Genomic DNA, 14,662 nt, shown 5'->3' with positions numbered 1-14,662 from the left:
CCGGGAGCTTTGCCTAGCAGCACAGATCGCGTGGTCTTTTGGGAGAAATACTAGAATTCGGGAAGAAGGCATCAGGGAAAAATACATCTTTGCATCCTGACGGTCTCAGCCTCTGAAGATTCATAACTCACGCCCTCTCATTCTGATTCCCAGATCACACGACTCATTTACCTCCCTCAAATGCAGACTGATATATGCTTTTTTTGCTCATTTTCCCTCTTTCTAATATGACCTGTCCACTTTGACATGGTCACTCTGCTCATCTCTCTTTTTTTGAAAGTTTAGTTCGGGTCTCTGCAGCTCTCTCTTTGGACCTGATTCTGATTAGCTTTGTGCCCACTTCCTGAAGCACTTTCCAATGCCCTGGGGTTGACATTTTTTCCTGCTCTATCCGGGCCACCCGCATTCAACCCTGAGCACACTGGCTTTCAGTCTCCTTTGGGTATCGCTGTCTGACGAAGACAAAGGTCAAAGTAGAGACAGTGAGATTGCCCAGAGGCAGATTAGACTCACAATCTGCCTTCACTGTTTGTACTTTCCCTTGACGTGGGGTGGGGAGGGGGTTAGCAGAGGCCTCAGTTCTTAGACACTGTCCAGTAAATACCCTGACAGGCTTGCATCCCATGCCGGGACTCCACCCCATCAGAAGGGGTCTGAGAGCTTTCGGTCACCAGCTGGCAAGACCCACCCTGGGGTCCCTTGGTCACCATGTCATGCTATGCATGGCTGTCCCCAGTGGGCTCCATGAATGGGAGGATGGTCCCCAGACTGGGGTTAGCAATGGTGGTTCATTCACCCTGTAACAAAAAATTAAAAGCACTTTTGTAGCCATAAATCCAGGCCCATATTTATGTGGCAAGATGTGGCTGAAAAAAAGAGAAACGAGAAAGGCGTGACTTTTCAAAGACAAGAATTTCATTTTCATTGACTAGAGACTTAAACACTGTTTTAGTCTGAATACGAATTCATTGTGTACCCACAAAAAGTTTTATAACCATGACTTGATTTTCATGCAAAATCAAATATTATGCTCATGATTGTCACCCCGAAACCCACCTCTTTGCCCAGTGAACAAGAGAGTAGAAGACTGGATAGAAGCAGAATCTTCCATCTAGCCCCACAATGCCACCCTGTACACCACGGTCACAACTGAGTCACAGTTGGTCCCACTTACTCATACACGGAATAATTTGGGCTGCGATGTTGGTAGTGAAAACTTGCCTATGACTTATGGAACCAGTTCTGCTGTTTCTATATTGCTGGGAAATTTGAGGATCTAGAAATTCTGGAAGTGTCCTCCATGGTTAGCATCCTCATGGCTACCTCTGGTGTCGCTCAAGAGAGTTTGAAAAACATCTGTGTGTTGAAACTTTCTTTACTCTCTCTTCTCACCTCGAATCTACCAAAGAGGATCCCATAGTGGTGAATCAGCCAGAACATATTTCCACAGGTAAACTGGTCTAAAATCAAATGCTCGTTAAATGACTTTACATGGCACCCCTTACTTTCCAAACCATTTGCATGTCTTACTTTTTGATGGCAGTAAAAAAAAAAAAAAAAAAACAGCATTAATTTACCATCTGAACCATTTTTAGGTATACAGTGATGTTAACTCTAAGCACATTGTTCTGGGACAGATCTCCAGAACCTTTTTCATCCCGGAAAAATGGTCTCTGGGCAATCAGTCCCCTTTTCCTGGTCCCCCCAGCCCTTGGTGAATACCATTCCACATTGCATTTCTAAGAGTTTGACTACTTTCAATACCTCGCAGAAGTGGTATCTGTCTTATATGTCTTAAGTGTTGCATTCTGGGAAATGTTTTCTTCATCTGAAAAGTGGAGAGAGTTCTGAAGAACTACTGGCCTTGCTGTGTCATTTGCCTTACCTAATGTTATTTAACAAATATTCACTAATGATGTAATAAATATGTCATGATGGAGCAATCAGGCTCAGTGGATTCTGTGTTATCTCGGTTGATCTCAGGGAGTTGAAGTGGTTCGTGGGTTTGATAGCAATGTTGATGTCCACAGCTATTTATTATTATCCAGTCTCTTTACTATTTGCCACCAAAACATCACCTGTGTGGCAATGTTCATTCTGCGTTTCAAAATCATCACAAAAATAAGACCCTCATGTAGTAAACACAAGAGTCTTTAACATGCATTTTAACAGATGTCATCACAGCCCATCCTATAATGATGGCAAGATAATTTCTCAGGGTACCCGAGTTTTCTATGGTTGTAACTGCCTCAGAAGTCAAGAAGAACTGGTTTTCTGGAGTCCGTTTTCCCTGGGGATCATTTCCAACTAGTAGAGCCGTAGACCTTGGAACGCCATTCCTTACATTCCATGAGTTCAAGAGGACGTGAGTTTCATAACCCTTGACTCTGCTCAGCACCTCTCAGATCAAGGCAATACTGCTGAGAAGCACCACTTACAGAACATTTGGGTTTTCTTTCTTTCTTTTCTTCCTTGCCCCCAATCCACATGTCCTTTCTGACAAAGGCTAACAGCTTCTCCCTGTGTGTAAGCAGCAAGTCCAGAGCCCACCTGCCGCAAAGGCCCTGTCCCTGAACTTGTCGACGTCTTCTCTGCCCTTCCACCCCCTCCTTGCAGCCCAGCCAAAGAAGCCTTCTGCTTCTTCATTGGTACAAAGCCCCAGAGAGGAGCATTGGAGCACTTACTCCAGCCAGAAAGACCACAGACCCAGGCGTGGTCTTTCAGGTGCCAAGGACCCTCTGAAAGGAGACTGGCATCTCTGCTTTCCCAGAGAGGCCTCTATCCTTCCCATTCTCCCCAAAGAGTTCTGGTCTTTCTCACAGGCTGACCCTCTGCTGACTCAGATGCTTTATCAAACATGCTTTGCCACCAGGGTCTGAAAGCTTTACTATTGGACACTCTGGGGCACGTTTCTCCAGAACGAATATTATACTTTCTCTCTGCTACCAAACTCATCCTCTTCCTAAGGACTAGGTCAGCTTGGCCCTCCCAGAGCAAGCGGTGTCCTAGGGTCTCCAACGACAAAGCAGTGCTTGAGGAAGTGGCATTATGTTTACAGTGATGGTCATCCCGCGGGACCCTAGGATGTCTGAGAAACAAAAATAAGCTTTGCAAGTTGCCCGAGTTCTGCAGAATCAGCAGGCCCCTGCTGGGTCCAATCAAGAAGTGCTTTTGGAAGAGAGCCTGACTCCTTCTTTCGGACGTGCTGATTGGCTGTGGAAATGGGCGGGGCTACTGCCTCTATCCCGCTTCCCATAGGTGAATGCAAGTTAAGGTGGGCCTCCAGCAAGATTTTGTCCCGTGACAACTAGGAATGTCTGGGGACTATTTTTTTTTCTCCTGCTCCGGAGGCCCAGGCTTAAGGCAAATGATAAGTGGGAAGGCAATTTGAAGGAAAGAGAGTTGAGGTTCCAGGTCCTGGAAAGAAGCCCAGCCCTATCTGAACCTGCAACCTCCGCTGACAAACTTGGGGGGAGGGGACTTGATTTAAGGACAGGGGGATTGTTGGTTTTTTTAAGGGAAGGGGGGTACAGTGAGCACAGGTAGGAAATGAGACTGGTACTGCGCCAAGCAGGCCATCAGAGAGGATAAATGATGGTGGGCGCAATGTACTCTTGGTGTCTTTAATTTTTCAAAGACTTGAAATGACTTCTTCAAGCCAAACGGTGACAGCAGAGGTGGAATTCTGATTGAATGAGGGGCTTTGGCTGGGCCTAGAATGAAGTTACTCCATTCCTAACCCAGCAAAGAGGAAACCCAGTATGCCCTGGTGTACCATCCTGCCCCCGTTCCTTTTGGCTGGGCACGAAACCATGCTCACCAATCCCACCTAAACCAGGAGCCCGGAGCCCAGCCTTCTGCGCAAGCCGGGCTGTACCTGCCCTCCCATCCTGCCCCGAGACGAAACAGGACTCTCGGAAGCCCAGAGAGGGGTGAGAAGTCTTTCTGGACCGAGCGCGTTGGGAAGAGCAAAGGCGTTTGTCTGGCCAGCCACGCGGGCTCCGAGGCGGCCAGAGCGCCCAGACGTCCGGGATGGGTTTGCTGAAGGGCCTGCTCCGGGCCAGGAAGCCGCTGCTGTCCGTCCTGGCCCCGCTGCTCCTGCTGCCCCTGCCCATGCTCCACCCCAGCAGCGTGAGTACTGCGGCCCCCTTGGGGCCCCGGGGTCAGGTGGGAGGTCAAGCAGGGGAGGGGGGTGGAGAGAAGGGGGCAGTAGGCAGTTCCTCGAGGTGTTTTTCTGTTGGTTTGAAGAACTGGAAATGTTCTCCTGGAGGAGGCTAAAACACTGTCTTCCTAAAAACTGCCATTTTCGTCCCTCTGTCTCAGTCCCAGTCCCCGTTCCCTGCGTGCCAGCCAGGAGCGAGATTAGAGGGGGGATGCTGAGCTGGCTGAGGAGGGTCACCCAAATCCGCAGGCCAGCCTTTCCTGGCGGCAGGGCCCGCGTGTGCTGATAGGAAGGACACCTTCGTCAGTAGTTGAGGACTCAGGATGTGGCCATCTGTACGGCAGCAGCCAGAGATGCAGGAAGGCCACCTCTGCAGGACCCTGAGGGAGCAGGGAAAGCAGGGGGGGGCGGTGGGAGCGGCCCCCAGGGGGCCCTGTGCACCCGGCATGGCCTGGTGGGCCGGCCTGGGCTCGGATAACCGGGATTTGAACCTTCATCTCCCAAGTTCGCTTTGGACTTGAAATTGAAAGCAGAGCTCAGCACCTTGCCCTGGTCCCCTGCACCCTTTCCTTGTTTCCATCCTGTTTTCTTCCCCGTGTTCTTGAAGGAGAAACCTCAGCTGACATGAAAACAGAAACAAGAGCCCCCGACTCCAGGCCATGACCTAGTCTGGGACCCTTTGCATGAGCAGCGGCTCTGCTCTGGGCTTGCTCCTCAGACCGTCACTGGACTGCCCCTCCTTGCCCTCTCCTGCCCTCCTCCCCTCTCCCTTCCCTTCGCCCTTCCCCAGCTCTTCCTCTTCCCAGGCCTACTCCTCTCTCTTCCTCCCCCTCTTCCTCTTCCCCTTCCCTTCTTCCTCCCCTTCCTTCACCTCCTCTCTCTTCCTCCTCCTCTTTCTCTTCCCCTTCCCCTTCCCTTCTTCCTCCCCTTCCTTCACCTCCTCTCTCTTCCTCCCCCTCTTCCCTCTTCCCCTTCCCTTCTTCCTCCCTTCCTTCACCTCCTCTCTCTTCCTCCCCCTCTTCCTCTTCCCCTTCCCTTCTTCCTCCCCTTCCTTCACCTCCTCTCTCTTCCTCCTCCTCTTCCTCTTCCCCTTCCCTTCTTCCTCCCCTTCCTTCACCTCCTCTCTCTTCCTCCTTCTCTCCCCATCCTCCTCTTCCTTTCCTCCTCTTCCTCCCCTTCTTCCCCATCCTCCTCTTCCTTTTCCCCTCTTCCTCCCCTTCTTCCTCTTCCTCCTCTTCCTTTTCCCCGTCTTCCTCCTCCTCCTTCTCTCCCCCTCCTCTCCTTCTCCCCCTCTTCTTTCCTTTCCCTCTTCCTCTTCCCCTCTTCCTTTTCCTCCTCGTCCCTTTTCCTCTTCCTCTGCCCCTTCTCTCCTTCTTCCTTTTCCCTCCTCCCCTCAGTGGCTCTACTCCCCACCCCCCATCCCTGAGACTTTAGGAAAAATAAGCTAAGAGAGATTAATTGTGTTTGTGGGAGGGGAAGAGCAACCTCCACAGCTCCCTGAGTAACTTGGTAACCAAGATTAAGCTATAAAGTTAAACAGAGGGGATTAAGGTGCTTCTTTAAAACAGCTTAAATCTTTAGTCGAGTAAATACGCAGAGTCCCCGGAGACGCTGATTAAAACGGGGCTGGAAGTTCTCCTGGCCCCGCCCGGTCAGCGCCTGCTTGGTCCACGGGAGCCGACGTTCCTCTGTCCGTGCTCTTTTCTCAGCGTCGAGTGGTTTCAGGAGAGCTGACCGAGACTCCGTGCAGTGGTCTGCCTCCCAGCGTCGGGTGCAGTGTTCCCCACATTGCATCCTGAGACCCCGTCTTTGAGCCTCTTAGTCACCAAGGACTAGGAAGAAATATCCACAAAAGGAAAAAAATAATAAAATGAAGTACTGAAGTAGGCAAAATAATCTGTTCCTTCGAGGGGACAGAGGAATGCTGGGGAGGAGAGGAGAGGAACGGAAGGTCAGGTGCACCTCTGCTCTGTTTGGGTCAATAAATAATTTTTCGCAGAGATTTTTAAAAGGTGGACTCATGCCCTGGCCGGTTTGGCTCAGTGGTTAGAGCATCGGCCTGCGGCCCAGAGAGACCCAGGTTCGGTTCCCGCTAAGGGCACGGACCTCGGTTGCAGTTTGCCCCCGGCCCCGGTTGGGTCGTGTGGGTGGCGATCACTCGATGTGTGTCTCTCACGTCGATATTTCTCTCTCCCTCTTCCTCCCTCTCTCCTTCCCACTCTATCTGAAGATGAATGCAAAAATGTCCTTGGGTGAGGATAAAAAAATAAAAATAAAAGCTGGACTCACTAAGACAAACAACAGTGCCCTTTCCTGACCTGGTCCCTTTTTTTTCAGGCTGAGTTTCTCTCTTGGTTGGAACAGGGTTTGTCAACAGCCACTCTGGTGCCATTTGGGGCCAGATAAATTCTTTGTGGTGGGGGGAGTTGTCCTGTCCATTGTAGGATGTTTAGCAGTGTCCCTGGTCTCTACCAGTTAGGTGCCAGTCACACACCCTGCCCACCCCCCATTATGACAGCCAAATAGCCCCTAGGGGCAACATCGCCCCCAGCTGAGAACCAGCGCCCTCAAGAAATAGAAACACGATGTCCACCTGGTGTGGCTCAGAGGTTGAGCGTCGACCCATGAGGTTGCCGGTTCGATTCCCAGTCAGGGCACATGCCCAGATTGTGGGCCCGATCCCCAGTGGGGGGCATGCAGGAGGCGGCCAGTCAGTGTTCTCTCTCATCGATGTTTCTATCTGTCTCTCCCTCACTTCTTTTCTCTCTAACATCAATAAAGGAAAGACAAAAGTTTTTTGGTTTTTTTTAATAGAAACACGCTGCCTCGGTGCTCCCCAGGCTGGGGCAGCGGAGGGCAGGTGCACTGGCCCTGTAGCCCTCGGGAGCTAGACGGAGCCTGGGGCGGCCGATGGCCCGAAGCTGGACGCAGCCTGCTGCCACCCACCCCAGTGTGACCTGCAGAGAGAACTTCTCTGTGTGTCACAGTGTCCACAGGGCCCTGCTTGCCTTCCTTGCGATGACGGGGAAGCACCTTGGGGTCATCATTCTTCCTGGCATCCACCTTTTACTTATTTAATTTTTTTCTTTATTGATTTTAGAGAGAGAGGAAGGGAGAAGGAGAGAGATAGAAACATCGATGAGAGAGAACATCGGGCCGCCTCCTGCATGCCCCCCACCAGGGATCAGGCCCACAACCTGGGCACGTGCCCTGACCGGGAATCGAACCAACGACCTCTTGGTGCATGGGTTGATGCTCAACCACTGAGCCACACCGGCTGGGCGCATCCAACCTTCAGATTCCGATACTGAATACTTAAGATTCCTGAATGGACTCGCTTGCTCGGGGCTGGCGCTGCAAGTGGCCTGCGGCTCTGACGGTTCTTCCAAGTGACAAGCTACACTTCAGGAAGGGTTAGAATGACCCTCCACCTTTTTCCTGCCCAGCTCTCTGGAACCAGGGGTCAGACTCCGTTTACCACGTTCCAGAGGAAGAGGGCACGAGAGGGGATTCCATAACTAAGCCCTGCTTCCAGGCGGATAAGAGTTACACCCGACTCCCGAGGCAGAAGGCCTCCCGGTCACTTACGGCAGCAAATACACAGACACGAGCCCCGTCCAGTGACGTTTGGATGGGCTATCACTGGGGTGGTTGGTGTCACTGAGCGGAGGCCACCATCTGAGCGTAGCAGAGTCAGGAAACATCTGACATGGGGAAATGCCACCTTTGAACTGTCTTCTTTATTTGTGAACAGGAGAAGAAAAAAAATAATTGAGAACACTTATCCCTAAATGCTTTGCCTGAATACTCACCGTGCACTGCACACCTGCCGACCAGGGCAGTGATAGGGACCTGGGGTTCTCAGAACATTTTCTCCGGGAGATACCAGAGAACGGTTGGCCATCAGAGGAGTCCAGTTCAGTTCAACTGACACTGACTGGGCTACCTGCCAACACAGGCCCAATGCGGGGACCAGGGCCCCTGGAATCACACTGCACGGAGCATGTTGGGGTGTCTGAATACATGCCTGCCTGTGGAATTGTGAGGAGGTTGAGGAGGGGCAATAGGAAGTCTGCGTGAAGTCCACAGGCGGACTGAGTGAGGCCCATGGAAAAGCCTTAGAAGGAGCTCTCCTGCTCTAAGGAAAGTCAGGATGACGCTCGGTAGTTTGTCTTGTCCTTAACACTGCTGGTGAAGGTGGCTTGGTGACTCCCTCCAGTAACCTGTCCTAATTCTTTTTTATTTTTTATTGTTTTCTTTATTGATTTGAGAGAGAGAGGGAGAGAGAGATAGAAACATTGATGAGAGAGAACATCGATTGGCCGCCTCCTGCATGCCCCCCACTGGGGATCGGGCCCACGACCTGGGCACGTGCTCTGACAAGGAATCGAACCGGTGACTTCTTGGTGCATGGGTCAATGCTCAATCACTGAGCCACACCAGCCAGGGTAATTCTTAACAATAGTTACAACCAAAAAGCTTACCTGAATCCTCCTAATTCAAAGCCAAGTGGTACCTGCTCCAAGGACAGTTTCTCTCTCATTTTCAATCTGTCTGTCTCCCCTTCTCCCCTCCTTTAACTTGTCGCCCTGTCGTGACCAGGACAAGAAAGTTCTCAGGAAGGACTAAGCCCTTCTCAGGAATGGACAGACTCCCTGTCCCCCTTATCTTCAGCTGGAATTAGGAGCTGCCCATCTGTCCCCTTCCCAGGGAAAGAATGAGAGTCAGTGGCCTTAGGGCTTTGAACTCCTTGGAACAGTTTTAGATCTGCCACAAAGCGGGTATTTCTCTAAGCTGCGTTCTTTTCCAAATGGAGCCTTTTTATTTTTCCACTATTGATTCTGTTGTCTTATCAGCGCTTCCAAAAAATGTTAACTGCTCTGTGATCTTTTGGCCCCAGAGGGACTTCTCAGTAGGGGCTACAGTCAACAAGTGTCTGGTCAGTGCCCATTTCCTGAGCCCAACCCCATAATCCTTGCATGTCAGGAGGGAGCAAGGGCCCATCCAGCCGAGCTGGGTTAATCACTCCCGGGGACCCTCACTGATCACGCGACCTTTTGTGACTTTGATGCAAGAGTGTGAACGCTTGTTCTGAACCCAAGGGAGAGGTAAACAGAACAAGACTGGTCGGGTTCCTTCATCGCCAGCCAGCCTCAGGGCAGGTGGGCCTGAGCCCAGATGGTTCAGAGCTCTGTGTAATTTGAGGAACCCACAGCCAGCTTGGGTCCTTTACACAGCAGCGCTCGGAGTCCACTGTTAGGGCCCTTGGCCGGTGACCATTGATTAGTGCCATTTCAGGCGGCATTACTGGAGGCCAAGGGGAAGGACGGCTAACTTTTTATAAGCATGTTGTATTAATTTATTCTTTGCGCCCGGCTGGTGTGGCTCAGTGGCTGAGTGTCGACCCATGCACCCAGAGGTCGCTGGTTCGATTCCCAGTCAGGGCACATGCCCAGGTTGTGGGCCCGATCCCCAGTGGGGGGCATGCAGGAGGCGGCCAATCGATGTTCTCTCTCATCGATGTTTCTATCTCTCTCTCCCTTTCCCTTCCTTTCTCTCAAAAATCAATATAGGAAAAAAAAATTTTGTTAATTTATTCTTGGCACTCAGAGGTTGTGCAATGAGCAAAGTGAGTGGGCTGGGAAAACGCTGGTAAATTCCCAGGGCTCCGTTCAGTTCGGGGTCTTAGTCCTCTATTTCCTTGGTCAAAAGAATGCTTCCCGGTGCCTTCAGCAGGGGGATGGAGCCCCAGAGCAATGAGAACCAGGCATTGTTTAGGGCACTGGATTTTGACCAGGTTCGACGCCCCTCACACCCACTAGGGACATTTGGCAATGTCTAGAGACATTTTTTGGTGGTAACAATTGGAGAGGTGTTACTGATATGTAGTGGACACAGGCCAAGGAGCCAGCCACCCACAGTAAGGAATCAGCCAGCCCCAAATGGGTCAGCTTCAGAGGCTACATGTGAACCGATCACACAGATTGATCCCTACCTTCAACTATCCCAAGAACCTGTAGTGTCCGATCACCTCGACACCAAAATCCTCAGCCCCATCCAAGATAAAGCTGGGACTCCACCTTTGGGGTACGTGACCTTGGCTTTGAACACTGCAGTTGGTCTTGGTCCCTACCCTGCAGTTTCGGGAACCAGCAGAAGAGTCTGGTGGCCACCCTGCTGCCGGCCAATGCAAACCGCATGCTAGGCGTCTGTGCAGCCAAGGAGCAGCCATTACTTCACACACCAATGTGGGGGTCCCCCACGTTTCCACCACACTCCCCTGCCAGGGCCAGCCTTGCACCTGCCCCGTCTGAATCTGAGTGCCCGCTGCCACTGCCCTGGTCTCGTCTGGATGCTCAGTGCCAGTGGCTGCCCCTGTGACTAACCGCCCACTCTCCTTCCCTTCCAGGAGGCCGCGTGTGCTTACGTGCTGATCGTGACCGCTGTGTACTGGGTGTCCGAGGCCGTGCCCCTCGGAGCCGCCGCCCTGGTGCCCGCCTTCCTCTACCCGTTCTTCGGAGTCCTCCGATCCAGCGAGGTTAGACCCCTTGCAGCCCAGCCCCCTGCTCGGGGCAATGCCAGGCCCGTGGGAGAGGGTTCAAGGTGAAGGGAGATGCACTAGGCACTTGAGGAGGAGGCTTCTTCACCCCCAGGAACACGCCTTGAGCGCCCGGCCTTGGCACGTGCTGCCCGGTCGACTCCCTCCCCCTCCAGCTGCCCCTGTCGGGGACCTGACGGTAGTCTGGGGGACCTGACATTGCGAGAGGAAAGACAGACTGTGGGTGAAGGGTTAGGCGCTGTTATTGCCGGGGCAGGAGATGGGCAACATCGGGGGAGCCGGAGGGCAAGTTTCATTATTCGAGGTGACAAATCGTACACAGTCTGTCTGATGAAGTGGCTGTGGCTGGTGGCGACATAGAGCAACGGGCTACAGGGAGCCGCGTAGGGCAAATACAGTCTGTTTAATTGGATTTCAAACTCTAGAAGAAAATACCAATAAGAGAGAGGACACGGGCTGTAGCTCTTTGTGAGCCAGTTAACTTTGAGCCACAGGCCACCCCTTTTGCCAGCGTGTGCCACGGCTCCCCGGGATACGGCTCCCCAGGATAGGCTAGCCTGGCCTCAGCGGGAGCCCCTATTCCAGACGAACCATCTACCTGTTACTCCCCAGACCCACCTGTGCTTGCCCAGCGCCTTGCCATGACTCGGGCCATTCTTCCGCCTTGAAAAGTTTCCTTCAACCTTTAAAATCCTCCCCAGTTTCCCTCTTTAGGGAAGCCTTTCCAAAGACCTCGGCTGAAAGTGTTTTCTTCCCTGGCAGCCTAGCTGGTGTCGTTAGCCTTTAAATGGTACATGAGCTAGCCCAGATGACAACTTTCCGCAGCCATGTCCTCTCTCCACCAAGGTTCCCGCCCTCTGGGATAGAGGATGTCTCTGGCCTGTGGACCCTCAGTTAATGCTTCTCCAGTGTAGTGCTTCTTGGTGTTTCATTGGTGTCCTCTTCATAGGAAGGCGGGCGTGTGGAAAATAGGGTCAGTGTGACTCTGCCACTGTGGCTTTGGCCCTCACGTTAGTCACGTGCCACTCGGAAAAGTACTTCCTGAGTTTTGTATCTCCTGTGTGCAATATCGGATGCTACAGGTACCCCGAGGGTGTCAGAAATGAAACCATCATCTCTGCCCTTTGAACTCTCACAGCTGATGCTTCTGAGCTTCCCACTCGCCCGATGTGCTCCTGGAAGTGGTTTGTTTCTATGGTGACCTGATGGTCAGCAGGTGTTCAGAGCTGGTTGTGTGCAAAGCTTAGGCTGCCTTCTCTCTGTGGAACGCGGGTGCTGGAAAAAGATCTGAAATGACAGAAATGGTCCTGACCTGGACAACTTTCTGTTCCGGCAGAGAGGAAGTATAAACCACGTGGGAAAACACGGGAGCCCCGATGCAATAACGCCTCGTTTTCTGGCACCACAGAGGGTTCCCATCATCCCCCGCGAAGGAATGCTGGAGAGAAATGAAATTTACCCTGTCAAGTGCCCAGACTTGATGTTGACCATTTTTTAATTGAAGTCTTTCTAAAGGGCTTTATAATTTCCTAAACAGAAGTTGCTGAACATAAATTAACTTTTAAACAGAAGTTGGTCTTTTAAACAGAAGTTGTTGAACATAAATTAACTTTTTCTTTGGAACCTTCGCAGTTTCCAGGGAAAAAAATTCTCACTCACAGGAGCCGATGTGGGCTGGATGCTAGCGCAGTCGAGTAATGTGAATGCTGGTTGACCAGCTGAACCTAAAGAGTCTTGAGTGACATGTTGGCATCGCACTAGAGAGAGAGCTTAGTGAAAATATAAAAGGCATGTTATTAGATTTGCAGATGACTCAGATGGATGGGCTAGCTGCTGCATGGGGACGGAATCAATCTTGACAGCATGAGACAGTGGACTAAATCTAACAAAATGAAGCTTAATAAGGATAAATGTTAGCAGTTTGTGTGAAAAAGTCTCTTGGCTCTTTGTTGAGTACAAACTCAGATTGAGTCATTTATCAGTCCGATCTGGCTGCCAAAAATCTCTGGCATTTCCCATATGCCAGGCACTATCGGGGGTCCTTTACATACATTCTATCATTTAATCCTCTACAAAGTAGCTGTTATTTTTACCTTCGCTTTACTGAGAAGGAAACTGAAGTTCAGAGAGGTTAAGTAACTTACTGGCGGCTACACAGCGAGGAAGTAGTGAAGCTTGTATGAGCTCAGAACTTGTGCTCTTCACCCCCGGCCAAAATGTGCTCAGTTCTGCTGAGTTGATAAACATATGTGTCCAGAGCATCAGGTTCTGGATAGGAGTTCATTCAGAGGTAGGCAGCCAAGAGACCAAAAATCTAGAACGGAGTCTCGTGAGGAATAGAGAAAACATGGGAGGGGCATGATTTCTGGCTTCTATAGTTCAACTCCCCAGGCTCACAGGTCACATCAGAACCAAAGACTCAAAGCACCGTAAGGGAGAACCCGCCGTGTGGGAGGGAGCCTGAAGGGCACTCACGTGTACCCCTGGTGTCGCCGTCCCTGGAGGTACAAGCCTGTGACCTGTCAGGGAAGCTAGAGGGAGGCTTTGTGCCTTGGGCGAGGGATGGATGCTAAGGGCCCTTTGACGTGAGGATTCTGTGATCCTCTTGTGTGCATCCAGCCAGTACTCCCCTCTGCTGGTATGCAGAGCTCGGACCTGTATTTCAGATTTGTTTTTAGATTTCAGTTTTGTTTCCACTGTGACTTTCACTACTGTCATTATATCTGCTTCTAAAGTTCTCTAAGCCCTTCTAATGGGGCAGTACCTGTGTCTGTCAAGCTAGCAAAGACGTACTGTTTGTAGGAGAATGGTGTCGAGGACAAGAGGGCTCTCTGGGGGAGTAGACAGCCTGGTTTGGATGCTGGGGCTCGGAATAGTTGCCAGGATGCCCAGGGTCAGGAGTTACCACTGGGAGTGGTTACCTCTGCTCTCTGTCTCTACCCGTCCTGAGGGCATGTTCGCTCGCACACGCATGCGCACACACATACACACACTCTCTCTCTCTGCTGCCTCAGTGGCTCTTCACTGAAGGCCCCCAGCAAGTCTTGTCCAGATTCCAGCTCCGTCCAGGTCCAGAGAGGCAGAGAGGCAGCTCCGGCGGGGACAACCAAACAGCCATAGCAGCCAAGGGATGCAAGAGTCTGGTCAAGCTGCTTCCCTACTTGTTCCTGATCTTGCTGACCCGTCGGATTCCTGCCCAATGCCTACACTCCAGCTTTCTCTGTTCATTTAAACCTGGAGTATTTGCTCTACCAACCTCCACTCTGCCTCTGGCCTCTACTCACCATGGAGGCTGACCCCTGCCTGTAGGCCTGTGCGGATGCAGGCCGAGCATCTGGACCGGGCCACCTGCCTAAATCCAGGCTGCCCGTCACCCACAGCCACCCAGACACAGCCCAGAGCTGAGCTCCACACCCAGGCCTTGCGTGGGGACTGGAACCAGGAAGCTCTAGATCCCGCAGCCTTTGGAGGCCAAGCCAATGTTACTCCCTAAGCATGAGCCCCAACCTTTGCCTCTGGGTCAGAGCCCAGCCCGGCTTCCTCCACTGGGGCAGCTGAGACGGCCCCCAAAGAAGTGGGAGCTCTTCATGTCAGTGTGTCCAGCTGTGCAGGAGGTGGGCCAAGTTCTGGGCCGGGTCAGCACCCATCTGGGCTCTCTGCTTGAGACTTCTCTAGGGTACGGTTTGCAAAACATGTATTTTGAACAACAAGACCTTTAATCCAAATCTTAGGAGACCCAACACATACCATGGATGGAAGAGGAAGTCCTACTAAAACTGGGGCTGGGGGTCCAGAGCCCAGGCTGCTAGGGCCCTTCCCATAGGCAGTGAGTGTGATTTGAAAGCCTGTGTCCTCAAATCGGGTGACCTCGGTGGTTAGGAGGGGCCCACATACGTGTACCCAGCAGAAACAGCATTCCTGCCCCCGGGAAAGCCGAGAGC

General features: G+C 51.9%; 1 protein-coding gene across 1 annotated transcript in view; it reads left to right on the top strand.

The window, feature by feature from the left end:
- The first annotated feature begins 4,020 nt into the window (after nucleotides 1–4,020).
- SLC13A4 (solute carrier family 13 member 4) overlaps nucleotides 4,021–14,662 on the top strand; it is a 42,177-nt gene continuing 31,535 nt past the window's right edge. Inside the window, exons 1-2 of the mRNA XM_036246788.1 lie at nucleotides 4,021–4,131; nucleotides 10,572–10,700. Coding sequence (XP_036102681.1) covers nucleotides 4,033–4,131; nucleotides 10,572–10,700 — 228 coding nt within the window. The 5' untranslated portion in view covers nucleotides 4,021–4,032. The remainder of the gene's footprint in view (nucleotides 4,132–10,571; nucleotides 10,701–14,662) is intronic.

Source organism: Molossus molossus, unplaced genomic scaffold (assembly GCF_014108415.1).
Source record: "Molossus molossus isolate mMolMol1 unplaced genomic scaffold, mMolMol1.p scaffold_m16_p_7, whole genome shotgun sequence".
Taxonomy (NCBI): domain Eukaryota; kingdom Metazoa; phylum Chordata; class Mammalia; order Chiroptera; family Molossidae; genus Molossus; species Molossus molossus.
The sequence above is the reverse complement of the archived record's forward strand: the minus strand, read 5'-3'. Positions and strand labels throughout refer to the sequence as shown.